At 39.7% G+C, this 24,374-nt stretch overlaps 1 protein-coding gene across 2 annotated transcripts; it reads left to right on the forward strand.

Annotated features, from left to right (window-relative positions):
- Window positions 1–570: 570 nt before the first annotated feature.
- On the forward strand, window positions 571–23,067 carry snap25a (synaptosome associated protein 25a). Of its 2 annotated transcripts, none has more exons than XM_008301967.1 (7): window positions 571–642; window positions 2,201–2,242; window positions 7,645–7,693; window positions 11,046–11,163; window positions 16,953–17,072; window positions 20,084–20,228; window positions 21,440–23,067. In XM_008301967.1, the coding sequence occupies exons 1-7, from the start codon at window positions 571–573 to the stop codon at window positions 21,506–21,508; spliced, it is 615 nt and encodes a 204-aa protein (XP_008300189.1). In that variant the 3' UTR covers window positions 21,509–23,067. The 2 variants fall into 2 exon arrangements, with proteins under 2 accessions (XP_008300189.1, XP_008300188.1); XM_008301966.1 differs by lacking the exon at window positions 11,046–11,163 and adding an exon at window positions 11,439–11,556.
- Window positions 23,068–24,374: the final 1,307 nt, after the last annotated feature.

Here is a 24,374-nt window from a genome sequence, read left to right on the forward strand (position 1 = left end):
GACATGCTCTTTTTTTTTTTTCTTGCCTCTCTGGGATACATTTTCCATTTTCTACCTTTTAGCAGCTGCTGTTTTCTAGATTAACGTGCAGCCGGTGAGGAGGGAGGCAGGTGTCACCTTGTTCAAGGGCGTCTTGACAGGACACTCGGCCGGTGATGGATGGATGTGAATTTAAACGATAAACAGGAGTTTTTATGATGAATTGGGGTTGAGTTTAGTTAGTTAGAAAATGCAAATAAGTCTTTAACAAAAGCAGACTTGTTGTGACTAACACGCCTCCAAAACCGACACTGTTGCTGCTGTTTTACTAGAACAAGAAGATGTAAGTTTGATGTTGCGGGTTTGAATCCTGGACTGGTACATGTTCGTTCTTTGACGTCACAGCAGTCGCACATCAAATTATCCATGTTATGCATCGCCTCGAGACCCTGCACGCCTCACTGGCTGTTTGCACTGCAGCTCTCTTGTCCTAAAAGCTCCACGGTTTTCTCTCTCTTCCAGCCCTCCCCGGATTCCCACTAGGATCTTCTCTTCCCTGTTGGAGACCTTCTCCACCCCCCACATCCAGCCATGGCAGATGACGCGGACATGCGCAATGAGCTGTCAGACATGCAGCAACGTGCTGACCAGCTGGCCGACGAGGTGAGAGCAACACAGTGGCGGCGAAGCAGCCGTTTGACTTCAGATGGCATGCATGCATTAATGCATACTTACAGGGATCTGATTTAGGCGCATTAATGTGCATACGAATTTGAATCACATGATCAGACCCTGAAATGACAAAAATGAATAAACATGCAGTAACATTTCTGCACAGAATCCATTTTCAGCCACTGGGAGTTTAACTGCAATCTTATAGTGTGTATGCATTATAAAAACCGCAGCTCCTCAGTGCTTTAATGCATAATGATAGAAATTATACAGCACCACGCTACTTTCTGCCCCAGGCTGTGACAGTTTGCATGTTGTCTGTTTGTGTACCTGCATCTGACTTTACATAACATCTCCACTTGTGTGTCTGTGCAAAACGGTCAAGCGCGCTCACGAGCGTGTTCGGAACGAAAGCCGACCGCGTGTTAGCGTGCAGGAATTCATGTGCAGCATGTGACTGTGTGAAGGTGAGCGTGTGCGCAGTTAAGAGCGAGAGAAAGTCTCCGTCATGGCCCAGAGCAGATCAGCCCACACCCCTCCAGCTTCACATATGACTCACAGTGGCACAGCTGAGCAGAATATTAAACACATAATACACACACACACACACACACACACACACACACACACACACATGCATGAACGTAAGGGGCATGCACAAAATGGCGGCGTCGGAATAACAGTTTTGGTCCTCTGTTGCGCCGACTTACACGAGCTCTCAGATCCAGAGAGAGACAACAGCTCGCGTAATAGCTGTTTCAGATCAGAAAGGAGCAATAAAATGTCACATGAAAGGAAAAAAAAAGGGTGGAAAAGGCGAGATGAAAGAATGCAAAAAGAGACAGATGAGTTGAAAAGGAAAAAAAGACATCAAAAATGGCTGCTCAGTGCCGGATCTGATCACCGCTCCGGACGACCGGCGAGCACAACGAGGCGAAGCTGTGTCATTTTAAAAAGGCCAAGATATCACGGCTGCTGTGCTCTGCAGCATCACGCTTCTTACAGGGAGAACTGGAACGTGCAGTTACATATCTATTGCCACAGAAGCTAATAATAGACACAGAGAGGAAGGGATAGAAGAGAAGGAGGGAATCAAAGCCTGCTTTTAGCACAAAAATGTTATTTTTATTGGCAGAGCTGTGTAAGTCACCGGTGAGTTTTCAGCTCTCAAGCAGTTCAGTCTTCTACCCGAGCATGTGAGTGGATTGATTGTGAGAAAATGAACTTCTCAGAAATATTACTTGTCATGATTCCCCATCAGAAGGTCGGACACATTCGATACTGAGACTGCAGACAGGCCGTCTCTGTGAGTTCATGTCGAGTTCATGTCGATGAGCATCAGTCATTGATCCTTTCTGTGTCCCGCTGATTGTTCAATTGACTCCACTTTGTTTTGATGCGTGCTCGATTGAATGAACACATCTTCTACCTTTTTTTCTTTTACGTGTGTGTGTGTGAAACTGAGAAAACTGCTGCTTTCATGATGAGTAAAACTGTTTAAACTTGTCCTGGAAGTGGAAACTAATGGTGTCTTTTTATTCCTCCACAGTCACTAGAGAGCACTCGTCGTATGCTGCAGCTGGTGGAGGAGGTAAGAGAAACACTCTGGATCACGGCTCCTCATTGGAGTTAACCTCAATTTACATTTTCTGATTATAATAATAAAATATGAGAGCAATTAATGCAGTCATACCGGAAATCTATCATGTTTTAGATACATTTGCACCAGAAGAAGACGAAGCTGAGTCTTTGGTATAATCACAGAAAAGAGGACTTTGCCACAAAATATCAAAATCATACAATTTTAGTAGTTTGAACGTTACCGCTAAGAGTCTAATTCAGTTTGTTCCTGCTTTGTAATTTACATTTTTAAGCAATTTGGGCTCCAACTTAAAGAGCAGGCCCACAAACATAATTAAAACAAACATACTTTTCCGGTCTGTGTTGGAATCTGAAAGATAATTCCACCTCTATAGATGAGATATTCTACATTTTACAAACTACAACACATTATTTCTCATGTGTTGCTGTGGGAGGCACTCATTGCCATGACAGTTTTTTTTTTTTTTAAACACAATGCCTTCATTATTCTCGTTTTCTAACAAAGAACACCAACAATAGGCTGCTTCTCAGGACCAGAACTGAATATGTAAGAAGCTCCTTGTTGTGTGGATGCGTGTTTGCGCTGCAGTAAATCTGTAAGAAGCAGCTCAAACAGAAAGCGAATAAACACTGCTGTGATTTAGTATCCAGCACTGATATAGGCATGATAAGAAACAAACACTAGAACTGGAAAATTCAGACATTTGGGGACATTTGATTATTCCTTGTATTTGTTGAAAGAGTTAGAAACCCTGTCTCCAGAAAAATGACATTCCTATACATCTAAACTGCATTTTTATTTACATATTGACAGAATTGTGTTTTCTCTCAGTAAGATAACAGTTCTACCTAAGAGCTACAAAGTTTGCATCAGGAGTTGGAGGCATACATTTGCAACAGGACCTCCATAAAGGAGACTGGGTTTATGCACCATGTTATTTTTAATTTAGGTTTTGCTACACCTTCTGATAGGCATCAAAATGACCTGGTTAGATTTATGAAAATGCCACATTTTGGGTTAAAATAGCCTCTTTTGCATTACTGGTTAGGTTTAAGCACCAAGTGTTCCAGGGTTGGGTTTAGGAAAATAGAGTGGTTTTATTTAAAATGCAGTTTTTCCACCACATGTTTAAAGCATCTCCTCATTTTTTTGGATTACCGAGGTGACCAAGGTCTTGTCCCATTTAATATATGACTGACTGGCTGAAAAGCAGCGACAAGCAGAACAAAAATCTATTGATCACACATGTATTTTTATGTCACAAACAAATGTAAGCATAGAGAAAACAAGTTTCCCTCAAAACGTAATTGAGAATGCAGTAAAAATGTGTATAAACGTAATATTTTACAAGGTTGGAGTTAGATGGAAAAACCTGATAGAACCTGTTGTTTGTGCACTAAATATAAATACTAAGCAAGGAAACCATAAGAGGAAAGCAGGAGAAACACTTCCCAGCACAGGCGTTCTGTTTTTCTTGTTAAATCTGCACAGGAAAGTAAAAATACATAAATAAATACAAGTTGTGGTTTTACAAAAGTTATGTAGCAAAACACAATAACTGTTTTCTCTTTCTTCCAACATGAACTAATCTGTAGTTGTAGCTTCATCTTTAATGAACAGATCGGATATTTTTATATTAATCTTAACAAGAAACAAAAAAAGGATATTTCCCAGAATGCCAAGCTATTCATAAATGTTTTATTAGGACCCAGAATGAAGTTTTCATCGTCTTATTTCTTACTTTCTGGCTGATATCTGTTGACAATGACTTGTTGGCTGACAGGCAGATTCACTTCTTATACATCAGGTGTTTGAGGTGTTGATGGTGTTAATGTGATCTGAAAAAAAAAAAGAATTTTCACCTTTAATACACGCAGCGTTCCTCCGATCTAAGTGCTGGTATCCATTAGTGCAGGACTGAGTGAACCGTGAGTCGAATGAGTGATAAGTTATAACTGCACATTACGGGAAACGAACCGACATCAGCCAGAGAGAAAAGACAAAGATATACACAAACGGGCTCTTGCGGGGTTTTTATTTGCTCATGTAACATTCATGCCGATAAATAGTACTGTGATAAACTGGGAGCGAATGCAGCGGCGAGGAGACACAGATGGAGGAAAGAGGGGATTGAAGAAGAGGAAGAAGTGGGCAGCTGGGGGTGGGAGTGGCCGCCGAGCTGCTCTCAAGGTCATATTGATCATCAGTCGACGTATCTCACTGTACTGCAGGAGGAGGAGGAGGAGGAGGAGAAAGTTTACAGCTCCTGCAGCATTAATAGACAGAGAGGGGGGACGCAGAGCAAATACAAATCTTATTAAAAAAAAAATAAAAAATCTCGCCGAATGGAGACGGCGACAGCCAGAAATATCAGCGGGTGAGAAAATGGAGGCAGCGAGCAGGACAGACATGAGTTCGGTGGTTATGTAAGCCGCTCCTCCTGCGTTAATGAAAATGAGTCTCATCTGAGTTACAACATTGCTTTTGGATGCCAGTTATTGCAACAACAAAAAAAAGATAGCAAACATGAAGCTGGAGTTCTATGGCATTCATGTTATAACACAAGATTTCTGTTATTAAATCCAAACTTCAGTCATGTGTGCAATATGTGACATCATCTAATAGGACTGAAGAAGATGAAGAGTTGTCAGATGGCTGCATAGCAACAATATCAGAAACATATAATGTGCATTTTTAGTTTTAGTTTTTGATTAAATATGTTTCTTACTGACTAAACTCCTAGCCCATAAGCAGACACCTGATTTCTCCATGTAAACATCTAGACATCTAGACGTTACCGTGAGCTGCTCGACTGTATAAGAGTGTTTATTAGCATACATAGTGTTTAATTACCCTCTTGAGACTGATTATTCCACAGTTTGCTCCACAATCTGTTTTATTGCCAAGAAGGTTTTCACATACAAGAAATTTGACGCTGCGTTTTGCAAAACACTAACGAGTATTTTGAAAGAAACGCAACATTTTTTAAAAAGCAAGTCAAACAGTAAGTATTGCAAGGCGAATAAGAAAAATGTGTCACACAAATCCAAGATATTATAAAGGATATTCTAAATAATACAAGTAATGGCAGTGTTTACAGTGTGCAGGAATGTGCAAATTAGTCACTTGAGGATGTGTAAGATTGCACAGTATGGAATGTAAACAACTCGAAATGTGTTAAAGGACGATAATAATTGTGTTTAACAAGCCGTTTGTCAGTGTAACGAGTCCATTGGTCGGCCACGAGTCTGTTAAAGCAAAATTATTAAAACGAAACAAGATCATTAGAGTATTTTAAAAACTGATCAGAAATAATTTGATTAGAGAGTTTCACTGAAAACAAGCCTGACTTTGCTGTTTGTCCCAGTACGTAGCTGAACAGAACAGATTGCTCTTTACTACAAGGGTGTTTTGAAAAAGAAGGTTTACAATAAGGAATATAGAAAAAATGAAAAATTAATCACTAGTACAAAAAGGGAATCATTTTTTAGATATTCTCATCTAAGAACCAATTAGCACAACTAATGTTTATTTTCATTGCTGATTAATATTTTGATTGTTTTTGTTTATTCAATTAGTTAATTAGCCTAAATGTCAGAAAATGGTTGTTTTTTTAAAGACTAAGATAACGTCCTCAGATGTCTGTTTTGTTCACAATCTAAAGATAATAGAAAATATTCACGTGTAAGAAGCTGAATCAGGGAATCTGAAGGTGTTTTTCTTTTCTTTTTTTTTTAAATAGTCAGACTTATTAACTGATTATTGAACTATCAAAATAGTTGCAGATAAATTTAATAGTGGAAGCTCTCATAGCAATGATCTCTAATCAAAGGCTAAAAAAAAAAAAAAAAAGCATCATATGAGATGTATGAAAACCTGTCAACCTGCCACAGTGAACCGTCCTCAGTGCTGTTTGGGATCATGGCTGATTATTCCCGGCTTCCCTCTGGGACACATTTCAGCTACTTTGGGATTTCTCTTGTACAGAGGCTTACTGAGTTACAGAATAATTTATACTCCGGCTCCCTTATTGCTCCCCTCTCGCCTCTCAAACATCAATGTGGCTTTGCTCCCAAACTGCTGAGGAGGCAGGAGGGGGTTGGCGACAGCGTAACGGTGTGTGTGTGTGCGCATCCATGCATGCTTGTGTATCCACTGACACACCATAATCTTATTTATGCCTATCAGGCCGAGCCAGGTGCCTCATCTTAGTGTGGCCTTGCTGCATTTCTAAGCAGCAGGGAGGAAGAAGAAGCGAGCGTGGCTGTCCTGCTCCTTCTCACACGGTTTTCTACCAGCATCCCAATCTGCAGCCAAACCGGCCTATGAGTCACTAATAGCTTCACCGCTGAATGCTCATGCAGGCTCAGACGCTCCGCAGTCGGGGAGGAATTAAAATGAAAACCTGAAGGCTGAAATGAAACCAGAACACAACCTGCATGATAAATTTTTGGGAGGGTAGAGAGAAATAGTAACGCTAAAGGTGCTCGGGTTCATGCGTTATTAACTATGTCGTTTGTACAAGGAAATCCAAAGGCGGTGTTTTCATTTTAATGAGAACTCCCGTTTGCTGCCAGCGTTAATATTGTTGATCTCCTGGGGGCTGTTTCCGTGTTTCCTGCTTAAGGTGTAATGACCACATGACCTTTGCTCCTCGTAATCAATAGCAGTGCTGGTATGAAGATGGGGGAGCGAAATATTCTGGACAGCAGGAGCATCAACAAATGATCCCAGGGCGCAGCGACGCTCAATTTACAGAAAACATAAAGCGAGTGAGGTTCAAAAGGTTTTAAAATGCAAAAAACGGTTCAATTACATGATTTTAAGTAGCAAATGGTGACATAATTCAACATTCTTGGGATTATTTTGAGAAAAAGCCGTGAAAATGTTTACAATTTTCATGTTAATATGAAGCAGGAGAGCTGGTTTAGCATTAAAAGTCTGGATTCTTGGCCCGACCAGTGTCTAGCTGGAGCGTGGATAGGTGTTTTATCTGCTTTTATTTCATTATGCTGCATGGATAGAAGGGTGGTATCAACCTTCTCAGCTAACAACAAGAGCAAAGATGCTGATCTCAAAGTATCCCAAAATAGGGAAAATTATCTGCTGTGAAAAAGCAATATGGAGACTAGTTCTCTGGTCTGTGAGTCAGTCATCTGTAGCTTTAATAGCCGCCTGTTGTTCTGTTTTATCGCACATGTGGATTTTAATATAATGGAATACAAAACAGACAGGAGGGAAATATGCTCCGAAAAAAGGTTAAATGAAAATTGTATACGGCGGCTCGTGTTTTTCATGATTCCCTGAGCTGCTGTGGCTTCACTACTGACCGATGTTTCATTTTATTCTCCCCCATCCCTCCTTTCCGCCTGACTGTCTTCTGGGAATAGAGCAAAGATGCCGGCATCAGGACTTTGGTTATGCTGGACGAGCAGGGAGGTAAGTCGACCAGAGGGGAAATGGCAACTTTAGTCGCCACATATAACAACTCAGCTAGTCGTATTTAACAGATGTTGTAGATTGATAATTAGAAAAAGTAATAAATTCTGATTATAACCACATGAAAGCAGCGCTACTATCTTATTTGTAGATAGCAATGTTAAGCACTTGTGAATGGATGAACTGTTTCATACGCAGTTGCTTGTTTTCATTTAAATGCATTTCCCAACTAATTCATTTTCTCCCCCCCAGATTTTTTAAATTAATAGTTTCCTTTTTTGGGCTTTGATTTAACGCATGGTTTTGTTTGTTTGGTGAGAGGTGCAAGTTTTAACTTTTGGGGGAGTTTTTCTTTCTTTCAGCTTCCTTTAACTTTTCTTTCCTTTGGCTAACATTTTTCTTTCTGGTTTGCCTAACTGCTTTTAATTTGCTTGCAGCTTTCTTTTCTTTTCTTTAGCTGAAACAGGGCAGCGAAAGGAAATCTCTAAAGTGCCAAATATTAACAGATGCTGTGAGGAATATTCAATGGCTGCCACTGCTGTACCAAAAACCCAAATCCTCTGTATTAGTTAATGTGCTCGTCCTTGTGGCAGCTGGTGGAGGTGTAACTTCTCGGCTGTTCTCGGATCTATTTGTAATTTAAAAACCTACTGCGGCCTCTCTATAAACATGTCCTATCATGGTCACTTCTTTAATTATTGCAATCTGGCCAACCTACATTTAGCCTTTTCCTGTAAACAACAGGTCTGAGAACAGTTGAATAAAGCCTCCACCCTGCTAGCAGTCCAGAGGTGGATAAGAAAAACGATCGATTTAGCTGGTAATGACAAAATACTCAACCACTCGTCTATCAACTCATACGCTGATTTGTACAATCCCTGGTTAAGTGCGGTTTTTTGATGAGCAATCCCCTTCACATGAACATTAAATAGGATTATTTACAGAGTGCACACCACACAGTTAATATGGAAAGGTGCTGCACCGGCCTCTAGGGAAGCCGTGGCCCCTTGTAAACAAAGTCAGCAGTCTTTTAATAGGGGACCCTTAACTGCATGGTTGCTCACTCGTGGGGATGAAAGCGCCATCCCTCCTCCGGCCTTTCATTTATCCCCTCATCCCCAGTGTCTCCAGTGCTGTTCTGCACCTGCAGGATCGCTACCACAAAACTAATTGCAACGGCCGACTGGACACACAGGCGTCTTCAAGCCTGCTCTGACCTCTGACCCCCTGTAATTGACTTTTGTGCAAGCAGAAAGCCTGTATCTCTACATCACTTGATACTGCAAACAGTTCTCAGAGGCTGCAGCAATTTGCTTCTGATGAAATCGAACACAAACTGACCATTTTTTCTCAACAGTCACTCCTTAATGAGTACATTATGCTCAATGCCCCGTTTCCCTGTAATAACCGCACTAACCCAACATGGTATCCTTTATTGGCTGCATATATTAACATAAATGCATGCCAACCAGGGATTTTACAAATCAGAGAAAGTCAATGAACTAGTTTCTGAATCCGCTCCATATTTAACCGTGCCTCACCCTTTTCACACTCTGCCTGCACTGTATTTCCTTTAATCACAATCAGGATGGAAATTCTTTGTGCTGTGGAACAGTCACCAACCCACCATCCACCGCATCAGCATGACAAAGGCCCCGACGCTCATAAACCAGAATCCAGTCATACTTGAAATCCTTTCAGTTACACCGAGCACTTGCAAAGCCAGATAAAGCAACAGAGGCAGTTATCAGTTAAAGAGGCCAGTTTTATTTGCTTCATGGTGTCAGCAAAATCCCTCCCATGAAGAAAAGGGTACGTCCATCATGGTCACACTTTGATCTGCCGATACATACACATGTCTACGTCCCAATACTATCTGAATGATCGCAGTAACCGTATGGTTACGGTTCATATAGTAGCTGCTAGGTCATGGTCAAAGCAAAGAATGTGTTGAATTCTTCTCATTAGCATTAGCTAACGAGAAGGGACTCAATTCGATGGACATCTGAACAAAAAAGGAGCAGCTTCACTGCAGCTTGCCATCCTAATGTTTTCACAAGTGGGAACAAAGAGCTGTCAGTGTTGCATGATGCGGCGCTACATTAAATGGCTTCAAGTGAGGTTTTTTTGCTTTGTTTTGGTGACACTTGAAAAACAAGAGGTTTTCTCTAACTTCTCAGACACTTAGCATATGCCATAAAGAACAAGCAGGGAAAGAGTTAAATATTCTGGGACAAGCATAGATTTAGTTTTTTACATAGAAGTAGATGGGAAGATTGAACCATCGTGTATGAATTATAAATATGCCAAAAGGTGGTAAACTTAGCTGGCTAGTTCTGTCCAAAGCTAAAAAAAAAAATGCTAGCCAGCATCTCTAAACCACACTAAAACGGAAGAGTTAAAATTGTTAGTTGTGGTTTTAGAGGAATTACATCATTGTTTTCTCCTGCTTCCAGTCTAAGTTTTAAGTTAGGCTAAAGTGGTGCTGGAAGGCAGATTTTGTTCCCTTTGGATTGAGCCAGGCTCGGTTTTTGCTCCTGTTTCCAGTCTTTATCCTGAGCTAAGCTAATTAGCTGTATATTAAAGATGGATGTAGCCGCCGGGTCTGAGAAGTGAAGCCAATGTGGAAGTGCCTTAAACCTGCATTCTTTTAACAGCCAGCAGGGGGCGACGTCTCTGTTTGCCCATTTGTAAAGACATCAGTGAGAAAACAACCTGATTTCTCACTTGATTTGTTACTTTGGTAAATATTTTTCTAATGAGTTTATGGTCTCAGTCGCGAGTTCGAAGACTTTTAAATATAGAATGTTGTTAATTTTGCAAAAAGTGATCAACAGGTTGTTAAAGTATCATAAAGGCACATCTGCTTTCAAAAGATCAAGACAAAAACAGCCAAATTCAAAACTCAAGACTTCGAAATGGTCCACAAACCAGCGGGTGGCTACATCCATCTCTTATATACAGTTCATGGCTGAAGCTTCATATTTGAGAGTGGTATCGATCTGATCATTTAGGAAAGTGGATAAGCTCATTTCCCAAAATGCTTTGCTGTTCCTTTAACATCAGTATCGAAAGAATTCAACTGGATTCACTGAGTAGATTGAGAAATCATAATTGCAGTCATTATTTGATTTTTAGGGGGCTTTTTTTTTTAAATACAATTTTCTTGCCCAAAAACTCCTTAAGTGCACATAATTGTGTTTTATTCCCCCAAATCGATTCAGCTTCGTTCAAGCTCGATCTGATGCTCACATGCAGAAAACACACTCAGCTGCTGCTCATCATAACTCATATTTCTGTCAACCAGTCAATGAAATTCATTCCACTACTGTCATCCCTTTGTCCTGACCAGAGCAACTCGATCGTGTTGAAGATGGCATGAACCATATCAACCAAGACATGAAGGAAGCCGAGAAAAATTTAAAAGATTTAGGGAAATGCTGTGGGCTTTTCATATGTCCATGTAACAAGTAGGTACTGACAATGTGCCCCAAAGGTTCTTTACATATGTGGTGGCGTCCAGTTTTTCCTCTTTTGATTTTTTTTTTTCTTTTTGGTTTGACTTTCTTTCGTCATAGTGTCTGAAGTTGTTGTCTTCTCTCCTTTGTCCTCTCTTTATCTCTCTCCTTCTTCTTCTCCTCTCCTTCTTCTTCTTCTTCTTCTCTCTCTCTCTCTCTCTCTCTCTCTCTCTCTCTCTCTTCTCGTGCTTCGTTCTGTGGGGGATAAATGACTTGTGTTTAATCAGAGCAACTGGAGCGCATCGAGGAGGGAATGGACCAAATCAATAAGGACATGAAGGATGCAGAAAAGAATTTGAACGATCTAGGGAAATTCTGTGGTCTTTGCTCCTGTCCATGTAACAAGTAGGTGCTGCTTGCCTGCCTGCCTGCCTGCCATTCAAAGATAAGAATAAATACCTGAGAAATCAAAACAATATATATAAAAAAAAATAACCGAGGTAGAAGTGACATCACGATGGCCATCAGCCAATAGTCCGCTCTGCTCCAGCTACCAAATTAACACTGACTCTGGCCCTTTCTCATCCATACGAGGTGGACACAGGAGGACACGATGCCTTTTTAAAATCCCTCTAAATCTCCCCCATAACACAAAATACACACTTAAAGTCGAACTGAAATCTTATGTGAGGAACGTTGCAACTGCTGATGATGTATTTGCAGAAATGCCATCAAAGAATCAAGTTATACAATTCAAAATGTCCCTTTATATCATGAAACGCTGGTAATCATGCTGCTGAGTTGAAGCCAGCAAGCTAAGCTAACTAGCTCCCCGCAGTGTTTGCCAATATTTGCAGTGATTCCCACTAGATGTTATTTTCTGTTCCTGTTATTTCAGGAGCTGCTGAATCACTGGCAGCTCCCACACATTCGCTGCTGTTCTGGCTGCGTTTCTTTGCAAGGAAGGGGTCTAAAGCGGTGATAGCAAATTAGATTAGAGTCAGATTTATTGTCACTGCTCGGAGCACAAGTACCAAGACGACATAATGCAGTTTAGCATTCAACCAGAAGTGCAACAGCATCACTAATATGTGTTGTATACAGTATGTCACAGTATAAACAAAGTGAAGAAAATTAATTCTATATTAGGGTTTGACCAGTTATCAAGCCTGCTGATTATTGTATCTAATATTCAGCATTTTTCCAATTATTGGCATTGGTATTTTTTTTAAAAACAACTAAAAAAACTTCCTGATAGGATGAGATAAGGTCAAACCTATTGATCCCTCACCAGGAAAATGTTCATATTACAACAGCTAGACACAGATGAAGCATGAAAGAAACATTACAAAAGTACAAAAAGGCTAAAAATAAAGATGTAAGACAATGTACACCTTTCACATGTACTGATAAGGAATGATGGATTTGGATATGACAGCTAATTAATAAATTATATTCATTGTTATAATTACTTGCAGCCACATGTACTCGCCTAGCAACAGTGAAGGACAAATATTTAAAAGTTCCCTTGTAATTACATTTTTAAAAAGGGAATTTAATCAAATTTTTGTCAGAGTTTGTCTTATTCTAAATTTTGACATGAAGATTTTCATTTTTGTTGCAAATGCATTTTGTTCCAAGTATCAGTTTCTTATCACATACTTATCAATAATCAGTGTAAGTATTGGCCCAGAACAAATTGCATCAGTCGACCCCGACTTCTGTACGTTAGTCCAGTATTTGACAAAAACGTACAGATGGGACTTGTTAATAATGTTATTTACAGACAGTTAACTTCTGTGTGTCCATTGCAACTGAAGGAATATTACGCTGCCTTACCACACATTATATTGCACCAATCAATTTACCAGAATCAACACTGTCAGTCAGAACCAAAGGTGCATGTAGGGGGCGCTATCACTGCAGAAATAAACATAAAACATTTTCTCCTCACAATTTTTTATTAAAAAAAGCAACAGCAAGTGTTGTTACCAAGTATGGAATGCTTCAATAGAAAAAGGGATTTTTAATTTAATTTCAGTTCGACTTTAATAAAAAATAACAATGAATAAACATTCTGATAATACGTGCATGCACATACTGTGGGTAATTGCGGGCACACGCAGCAGCTTTGGGTTCTGATGGTGCCTTCTCCACCGGATTGGCCTGCACACATCCCTGAATTTCTAGCCTCCACGACTGGCGAACATCCCATCAGTCTGAGCCGTCGCTACACGATTGGCCTTGAGAAGTTGCACCAAAACACTTCCAAAGTACAAACTCTGTGATAAACCATCACAATCCACTTCCCAGATTCAAGTGTCTCTTCGCACAGTCGAAGCAGACGTGCACAAATAGACTGGCGGGACCCAAATCCCATAAAGTCCAGTCCTCCACATGCTATAAGCTCTCCTCCTCCACACAGCCAAGGCCATGGTTCATCAATAAGTGCCTCTCTTGATGCCCTTCTGCAAAGTGCCCTTCTCCAAGTGCAATATTCTCTAAGCTTCCACTTCTCCAAACACCTTTATAATGGGAGTGATTTACATGCAGGTGGAGCCATTGTAGAAGTCCCTCTTGTAGCAGTTTGCATCGATTCCTTCTGAAGAGGATTTTTTTTTCTTCTTCAAGTATTGATGCAGGGTGTTGGGAAGAAGGGGGACTTCTATAATGCAAACACTGTAGCTGTTAACCTCCCCAAAATAAAACACTCAGATTCAACCAAAAGAGCAGGGCTGGGGCTCCCGAAGCATCTTGGCACTCAGATCATCTTAATGTGTCGACTTCCGGCTGGAAATTTTAGTGATCTCGGGTCCCAAAATGCCTTTGGTCAGCCTGGTCCAGGACTGTTTGACACTTCTCCTCATCTGCATGATCTCTACCACCACCACACCGCTCTAACATCCAGTAGATCCTCACCTTTTTCGCAGGCAACGAGACCTTTTTTTTTTTTTCTGTTTCCCCCCTTTAACCCCTTTAAACACCACCTCCCCTACCCGCACACCTACCACCATTTCTTTTTACACCACAGAGCGCCAATGACATGGAATGACTGGCGAGCATGACCCTTTTGAATGCTCATGCATGCATGACGATGCAACTCATAACAGCAATGCTACACGTGATGATGCTACGATCATGATGCTGATGTTAACCGTGAAGATGTTGATGAACAAATCTTTTCTATGTTCCATTTCCTGCTACTTCTGGTGAAATGAACAATGCTGCTAAATAGGGAAAAAGGGAATAAAGGGCAGATAGTTGCAAAATGTATGAATTTGTAAACAGAGAGTGTAGAAGCCTATAGTTATGGGCCAGAATATAATTTGCATTTGTGAGCATATGATACTGCCAGGGTGGTTTCAGACATAAATTTGTGATTTTCTATGTTGGACAGAAGGAAAAGAAGAAAGAAAGGCGAGAGAAAAGGGGAGTGCTGTATGACAAAACCATCAAGTGCTAAAAGAAAAAAACAATTTCACAAAAATGACACTGCCACGATGATTTCAGACATAATTTTGTGATTTTATAGAATTCCAAAAGCGTGGAGAGATTTTTTTCAAAAAAGATGTTAACTGAAGTCCTTGCATGAGAACAGAAGGAATGCTGCATGACAAAGCTGTCAAGCGTTAGAAGGAAGGCAGTGAACGCAGCTCACGAAAACAAAAATGACAGTATGACACATTCAAAGCAAAAAAAAAAAAGAGCGAATAAGAGGAGCGAGGGAGCTGGAAACTGGGTTAGAACACATGCGCAGTGGGATATCTTCAGGGACGCAGTCATGTTTGATGTGTAAAAAGGGTACATCATGCCACTGCGCATGTACAGCGTGGTACCCTTGTCTGTACACGGCTCCGTGTGGCGATCCAACCCACCGCTGCCTTGTTTTTTCCCCCCGTGGTTCTGCTGCAGTTTCTCTGCAGTGCCACCTCTCCTGCAGAGCGCTGTGCTAAATGAGCCTTTATCCTGCACTGGCTGCTCAACGTTACTGTTTGCTAAGCTTCCCTCTCCCGCGGGGAACTCGCTCACATGTAGGTCAGCCATATCAGATAGTGGCATGATAGCCTGCTGGGAAGTTGACTCAAACCGAATGCACACGTAGACGGATGCTAGAGCGACAAAAGCGGCATGTTTTCGTCGGATTTTTTGTCAGCGCTGCTGCTCGCTGCATTTCCTAATCCCCTCAGCATGCAGGCTGTCTCTCAGAATTGGCTGACTTCAGGGTTTTTTTTTTCTTTTTTTTTTTCTGGAGCTTAATGCCTCCATATTCCGTCTGCCTGTGCGCCACTGATTGGTGGATAGCTCAACTTGCAGTAAACTCAAGGAATGAAGAGTCTGGATCTGCATAGGATCTAATCAGATCATCGCAGTTCAATCACGGCAAAGCTGATTAGAGATGTGAATTATATCCATTGTGAGACAGCAGGGGAGTAAATTGAAAAGGAAAGGGATGTGAGAGGAGACGGGGAGAAATAAAATCAAGAAAGAAAGGAGAAGAGAGGAAAAAAAACTGAAGAGACGAAGGAAATAGATTCAAAGAGAAAGGACTCAGACAAGGGTAGCGTGTGTGTTTACCACACTGGTGTGTGTCAGCAGGGACGGGGAGCTAAGCGAAGCCTTGCCTCAGTCCATTTCTATTAATAAAAGCAGTGTAGGAGGCTGAGCCATCGCCATCCCTGATACAGCTAGAATACATCCACACAGCACTCCAAGGTTATACAAAAACTCAGCAACTGACACCATAATACAGGTAGAGGAAGGACAGAGCGCTGCTGAATGGGACAAGTCTGTTTAGATAATTACTTAGGACGGTGAAAGCTGTCAAAGTGCCTTAAGATTCTGGAGATGAAACAACAACTAAAGAGATGAAAAGATGCCCTGTAACTATTACCTCCCCCAGAACTGATGCTGACAGGCGGAGTGAAGTGACATTTACAAAGCCGGCACAGCTGTATTGTCAGAACACATTCTGTTCATCTTGAGACAAAAAGCAGATACGAGCTTCACTCCTCTGCTTCAATGCTACCTGGCATCCCAGATTGACCAGAACTCTGGAAGAAAAGTAGAAAAACCCCTAAAGCCGAGGTTGGGTGGGGGTGTCACAGAAGGTCGGGGTGTTACTCTCTATTGACTCCCTCCAGTTTCTTGTTTTGTTTTCGTTTCTGTTTGTCGTTTCGCAGTTTGTTCTCCGCATTAATCGTCGTCCCTCCTAACAAATGTGACGGTCCTGTGTGTTGTGTGTCTGCCAAAAAGCTTGTGTCTTCTCTGTTCTCTGTCACACTGGGACATGTAACTGTTGGAGTGGGGTGGGGTTTTGTTATTGCAAACAATGCAGAAGTAGGTTGGTTTGAGAAAGCAAGAAAAAAAAAAAAAAAAGTGAGTCATGCTGAAGGTTGCAGCAGATCTAGATGATACCAAAGTTGACTCAGCATACAAGGCCTGCCTGATTCTGAACAGCATGTTATATACGTACATGATATAACATCACACACTTTACTACTGAATGAACCTACTAAACCCAGTCTACCAACCAGTCCATGCCTGCTATGCTTTGCTTGACTTAGTCTAGTCCCCACCATATATTTATGTGCTGGATGCATGAAACCAATTAACACCTTTGTGTCAGCTGATTGCGCCACTTATTGATAAATGTATATAAATGCTGCTGCAGTACCTCAAATCCAAGGCTCTCTTTTGTAGACTTGACTAATGGGAAGCCAGCCTGGTTGAGGTAAATGATGAACTGTCAGTTGAGCCGTCTGAGTAACTGTCTCTCCTCCGTCGCTGCCCGGCGAGCGCAGGATGAAGAGCGGAGCCAGCAAGGCCTGGGGCAACAACCAGGACGGGGTGGTGGCCAGCCAGCCCGCCCGCGTGGTGGACGAACGTGAACAGATGGCCATCAGTGGAGGCTTCATCCGCAGGTAAGAGGGCAGCAGGAGGTTTTAAAATGGAACAGATGAGAAGGGATGTTTAACCGCCAATTAATTACTTAATTACACGTGATTTTAATGAGTTGGGTTGATGTGGTAATGTTGGTAATTGTTTAATGTCCTGTGTGATTGAAACTCTGAAACTAAACCTAAGTTGCAGTAACTTAATGAAATTGACGATCATTTTTCTTGAGGTCAGGATTTTAAATCACCTTCCTCCATAACAGTGGAGCAACACATTGGTCTTTAATTTGCCATAATTATGGCAACAACAAAACTTAAAACATTGTTTTGAATATAGCTTGGAACAACTTCATTTTTATGAACCAATTATTACGTAAGCAGTAGTTAACAATACCTTTACCCGCAGAGCAAAAGCTAGTTCTCTTAACTCAATGTATTTTGTTGTTTATACATCATTTCCTTAGAAGTTGTCAGAACTAAAAAAAAAACAGGCTACTTAAAAGTTGATGCATAGTTTAATGGAAGGAGATGTGTGGAGGTTTATCAGAGGAGTTTAAATGCTAGTGTGGCACTTTGGATTATAAAAGAACCAAGTATGGGGTTCAAACAGCAATTTAAAAATACTTTTGCATTTTTTAGAAAATGTGCTTATTTGCTTTATTGATGAGAGTAATTTAACCGTAAATATGAAGCTTCTAGTCCTCCAGCTTACAGCTTTTATGATTCAGTTTTTCACCAAGACACAACACTTTAGAGTTACTTTTATCACCTTAAGAAAAAGATAGATGAGCTGTTTTCAAGCTCAGCAAACATCTCCTGGCTCGTAATAACATACAGACATAAGAGTGGTATCAGTCTTGTAATTAAACTCAAATACTTGCAAAAATGTCCAAATATTCTTTTAGAGATTAATATTTATGAATTAGAAAATCGAATGCATTTGAATTGGAATGTCATCTGATTGAGTTTAAGCTCACAATACATCAACTCTATGAGAAGCTAATCTGTTCATTCGTTGTGGGAAATACCATGATGACCTCGACAGGAATCTGTTCAGGCCTGAAGAATATAAGCTTTATTTTTTTTACTCAGGGTTGTAGAGTTTGAAAGATTTGTGTCTTTCAACCATTGCATTGTGGGGATTTGTCATTCCCTAGGTTTGACCTCAAAACACAGGCTGTGCTGCTTTATGGATGTCAGTGACAGGATTCTACAGAAGACTGAAAACTGTTTCTACTTTGCTGAATTCTCTTTTCATTTAGTGTTGCTCTGAGGTTTAAATTCGTCCAATTGGGAACTGAGATAGGAAGTTTTGTGCCATTTTACAAATGTGAGCATATCAACACACTAAACCATAAATGGTGAACAAGGTAAACAAAATACTTTTATACCTTTTTGGCATCAGCATCTTAGGACTGTCACTTAGTTTGAATTACTGTTTATAGTGTAGCCTCACTGAGCTGTTAGCATCAGTGTAGCTTCTTGTTTAAACCTGTTTTTAGCCCCAAGTTTATGGAGGTGTGGATACTATATAACTTTAAACTCAAATTAAAGTAGTAAATAAATGTGTTTCCACCAAAGCACTACCTACAAACCACCAATAGAAATGCTGTATCCAGGGGCAACCCATCAGCTGAATGGTTCAGGCGAACTGGTCTGATGACCGGCTGCAGAGCATTTCCTGCATGTAACTCCCAATATTTCCCTTCTTTGTTGATGTAAAATAAGTGCATAAAAATGCCCAAAATATAATCCTGAAAAGAATAACTGTATTGACCTGTAAGACAAAATGGCAGCTACAAGTTTTACACAAGCTAAAAGTTTTCTGGAGGTCAGAACAGTCATTGTAGAGGTGGGAAGACATCAAGAGGAGTTTGGAAAAAATGAACAGAGAAGAGATCAAGAGATTAATGAATCCTTGATCGCCTATGTCCTTGTTTCAATACATCATCAGAATATTTGAGACTAAAATGAGACTGTCTGATTTATTACTAACTGCTGAGTGTTCAGTCAGCACCTCTTTATCAAACCATCAGTATGGAGACGTTCACTCGAAGAAAAGGAACGTATCTCACACTATTTTTTTTTTTAAAGTAATGCATTGTTTTTCTTATTTACTTCCTGTAGAGAGTAATTAGTTACTTTCGTCGTACTCCACGACGTCACCTGAGGTGCGTTGTGATGTTTTCGCCAGTTAACGATATAACAGTAAACCACACACAAACCCACATATCAGCAGAAACTCAAATCATAACACAGAGGAAATGCAAAAGATCTACTCTTTGATGATGTAGAACCACAAAACCAAAAGCAAAGTTGGTGAAAACCAGCCAACGGAACTGTAACTGATGAGCAGATGTAATGTGATTACAGTAATGCATTACTCCACCACTCATTCATTCATCTGCTTTCATATTTGGAAACCAATTTGATGGTGATGTAAATTTCCTGATATTTGTATGAGTTTTTTATGGTTTCAAACTATTTATTGACTGTGGATGATACTTTACATTTCTTGTGTTTGCACTCGTAATAAGAGGTTTTGGTCACATACAGTACTATTGTCTATTGACAGGTGACTCATATTGAACATCTGTAATGTTAAACTTGATTTTTATCTCAATCTATAGTCTTGAGTCAGCACCAAACAGCTTCTGGAACTTAAACTGTTCCGTAAATTGAATTGGACTGATGCTGGGAGTCGAATAACATCATATGAGATACTTTATGGTGTCACTGCAGTTCAAACTGTGCTGTAATGTTTCTAGTTTATTTCCAAATGACACCTTAATTAAATATTAGACACTAAGTATTTCAAGCATTTTTTTAAGATGACATAAAAGGATGCAGCAGTGAAATACTGCAGAGCAAACAGCGTGTCCAGAAGTCTGAGGTCAGGCTCTGCTTCACCGAGGATCAGAGGGGAAATACGGATGCCAGTGTCGCCGGCACAGGTGGCAACGGCAATATGTGGCGTGTTTGTGACCTGGTGTTCGTGCAGACGTTGCGGTATTTAAATCTCAACCTTGTGTGTTCAGGGTAACAGACGATGCCCGGGAAAATGAGATGGACGAGAACCTGGAGCAGGTGGGTGGCATCATCGGCAACCTGCGCCACATGGCCCTGGACATGGGCAACGAGATCGACACCCAGAACCGCCAGATCGACAGGATCATGGAGAAGGTACACGATTATGATGGTTTACAGCTTTGAAGCTGTTTCACAATTATTATACATTTTTTTAAAAATCTATTTACCAAAGCCTTGATAGTATATGGAATTAGAAAGGGATTATTTGTAAAATAAAAAAACATAGACCTCAATATTTCCACTTAATTTGATCCATTTTTAACTATTGTATCTGTAATTACTTATTTATAGCTAATTACCTTCAAGAATTTTTATTTTAAAAATGATATTACTAAGAAATTACACAAATTTGCCAAAATATAGTAACGAAATAATACCTGGTGCAGCCAAAGCATGACAAATACAGAGTTGTTGTTGTTATTGTTGTTTTTAAAAATCTGCTGCATTCACATGTATTTTTGGTTATTTGTCTTTTATTCATTATAATCAAGTCAGAATTTTATAACTACTGAGATCATGAGTTGCCTCCTCTACTAACAAGGCACCAAAATAACATTTATCATCTTCCAATTTTGCTTCGTTAGTAGCTGAACAACATTGTGGGGACATTTTATTAGCAAATAGAGGACATTCCTTGTTCACACTGCCAGAAATAAAATCCTTTTTAGAAAACATTAGGGAATCTTTAATGTACCTAAAAGTTGTCAAACTTGTAAAATAATGAGTATAGTAACCACTGAAGTATGTCCTTCATTACATCTCTGGCCTTGTATAGGTAAACCTACCTGGTTAGATGACAAGTTAAATCAAAAAGCTGAACCTTACATCTGCTAATGCTGCAGTAGGCAGAAATATGATACATGTAAATGGAAAAAATGGCAGAATTTTAAAAAAGAAAAAAAGATTTGCACATTTCCATCCTAAGCTGATTTGATGAGATGAGCATGATGCACAAAAATGCAAAAAAAATCTAACTTTACACAGGATCCAAACCCCACTTTCCTGAATAAAAGTTCTTTGCTTGACCCGTTGCACCACCACATCCTTCTATCACCACTGACTTTGTTGGTCAGAAAACAGAGTCATGAGGAGTTACAGAAGTCTAGTTCCCACTTCGACCGTTTAAATCACAACATAATGAAATGTTACTGTGGAACTTTGTGCCAAAAAAACCCCACCAAGTGTAAGAACATTGGAGACCCAGCTACTTCTACAGCGTCTCTACACCAAAAAGAAAAGCAATGAAAATACCATCCAATACAGTCAAACTAACATTCCTCCACTCCTTTCTTTCCTTCTTCCAGGCTGATTCCAACAAGACCAGGATTGACGAGGCCAACCAGCGCGCCACAAAGATGCTGGGCAGTGGCTAGACGCCCTGAGCCCAGAGCGTGATCGTCCCGGCGTCCCGCGCCACACATCGACAGGCGCTGACATGCTTTCATCATGGTATTGACCTTCTAGGTTTGCACACATGCACATATCACCTCCCCTCCCCATTGTAAATGTTGTTCTGTGTGTCGTCTGTCGAGCTTTTTCAAGATGATTGTCCTCGTAAAAAGATGATTTCTTATACTCCGTATATCATTCTTTCCAAAGGTTGTATATAGTGCTGACTTGATGGCTCTCTAGCTCACTTGTGAAGTTTTTATTCTCTTTATCAAAATATATATATATATCATATATTATAATATATCATATATAATATATATATATATATAAAAGTATACTGCTCTGGATGACAAGTATATAATAGGAATGCTATACAAGCTGTTTGTTTTGATTCTTTTTCCTTTCCAGTATCTCAGTATCGTCTTAGTAAAACTGTGTCATTCCATTTAGGCTACTGTCATGCTCCTTCTTATTTTGGTGTTGTCACGACAAAAAAAAAGGGAGAAGACCGATGGAAAAACACGAGTGGAGGTTTACTAAGTCGGCGGTACAGTTGAACGGGATTGCAAAGAGCACTTACAATCAAAAAAAAGGGCAGTCGTTGGTACATTTTCCTTCATCGCAATCATACTGAGTTACTGTTTAGACAATGTGCAACTAGACTCTCTGTAGCTGTATTAGACATTGCATTCCAAGTGATGTGAATTGTGCGTTCTCTGCATGACAAATGGTAGATTTTAGTCTTATAAATAAAACCTGTCTGAAAAATATATATAAAAAATGATAACATGGCAGTAGCAAATTGACAAAACGCATGCTCAGTATTAGGACACAGTTGATCGTTCCATACTCCTGCAAGTTTGCAATAGTGCCACTCTTTCTGTCTCGATATATTTACCGACTGTGACCATCTCGTTGTACAATAATGCAAAAGGGATCAAAAAAGTGAGATAAAGTTGAAAAAAAATGAGGACTTGGGGTTGTATTGCAAAAAAAAAAAAAGGAAAAAAAAAAAAAAAGACCTGTTTTCTAAACGATTATGCAGTTCAGTGATGAAGATGTTGATTATGTGATGAAAGATGAGGACTGGTTGTGTACTGTAACATAGGTTTTGGATGCTCTGAAAAAATAAAAAAAATAAACGTTTGCAATGTAAAGCAAAGACGCATATTTCTGAAAGACCTTACTTTTATAAGAAGACTGTATCTGTAAGTTTATTCTCCCCGTGTGGTTTGTTATTGGTAAAAATAATGATCATATTGAATAACAATGATAACTATACTCTGGAACAAAAAAATACATACAAAAGGGTTTTTTTGTTGCTTCTGTACTTTAGAGCTATGCACACCAAATCGCCAAAATGTCGAGTAGTTAGAGTAAGGTGATTAAATACCTAAACCTGAATGACACAATAGGTTAAACTGTGAGATTGATGTCCTCAACGCATGTAATATTAAAGACTCCCTCTCTGTATCCTGTCAGTGTGTGAAGTGGTGGACATTTTGTAGCTAGCTGAATTGATTAAAAGTAATAAACCCTAGTCGCACCCGTGTCTTTCTTTATTGCTCAGAGGCTCTTTGTCTCTCTCTCTAAAGTCCAGGGTGACATTTGCAGGAAAAAACACCACTCACTTTTGTACATGTAGATTATCAGTCGTGTGGCAGACAGTCCACCTAAAATCCCTACTTTCTCTAAAGGAACAGCAACTACAGGTCCAGAGATTAATACACTGACAGTCGACAAGATAAAAGAGATCCTTCTATTGCTTGTGTGCAGCTATGGTATTATCTTTTGCAAGAAATAAAGTGTAGACGAAGGCCTTCTGGCAGCCAATGGCAAGTTTAACATGATGCTTAAAGCCCCCATTTCAGTATATTTCATATTTTTGACTTGAAATATAAGTTGGGAAAAACAAAATAAGCACAGAAATAACCAATAACTGTAGAAAGTTAGCACAAAAACTGACTTTATAAGTTGGAAAATGGGTTTAATTTGTTCATAATCTGTGAATTTGATAGAAAAAAATTACCTGCTTAAGTCTTCCTGCTGCTTCCCTTTCACACACAGTATCACATAAGACTGATTCAGAGGTATTTAACAAATATTTATTTATATTCATTTACATCAGTGTCGTCATTTATAAATTTGGCAGAAAAAATTAAGTTAATCTTTGCCTTTACCACTTAATTTTTCACGCTACTTCCCTTTTACAGACTGTTACATATGAGACTGATTCAGAGGTATTTATCAAACATATAACTGATTTATACTCGTTTACATCATTATATTTATTTAAGTGGAATAAAATTTAATTTAAGACGAATTAAGGAGTAACTTTTATTTTCCCAGTGGATTATTTTTGTCCCCACGGTTCTAAAAATGACAGATATAACATTTGTGAAGCGCTTGATTTAGCTTTTATGTATCATTTTGATTATTAATAGGAACACGGATAATAAGAACAACACAACGGATGAGTGATAGCTGCTGTTAAAGTGAATCAGTAATTAGTCACCTCCATGCATGAATCATACAATAATTATAGCCTCGTTTTTCACATGATTAGAAAGATACAGAAAAAATAAAGTGCATGGTTAAATTAGCACACTGTCATGAGTCAACCTCGCCTTCAAAAAACAAAACACACCTATTCTTGCAGCGATATCACTCATGTTGGTTTGTTAAATATAATGTTCCAGCCAGCAGCCAGTTAGCTTAGCTCAATACAAAATCTGGAAATGGTGGAACCAGCCTGACTTCGACCAAAAGTACGAAAAATCCTCCTACAAGCATCTCTGAAGTTCAAAAGAACACATAACAAGTTTAATCAGTTTAATCTGTACAGAA

This window comes from Stegastes partitus, unplaced genomic scaffold, assembly GCF_000690725.1.
Source record: "Stegastes partitus isolate 25-593 unplaced genomic scaffold, Stegastes_partitus-1.0.2 Scaffold1739, whole genome shotgun sequence".
Taxonomy (NCBI): Eukaryota; Metazoa; Chordata; class Actinopteri; family Pomacentridae; genus Stegastes; species Stegastes partitus.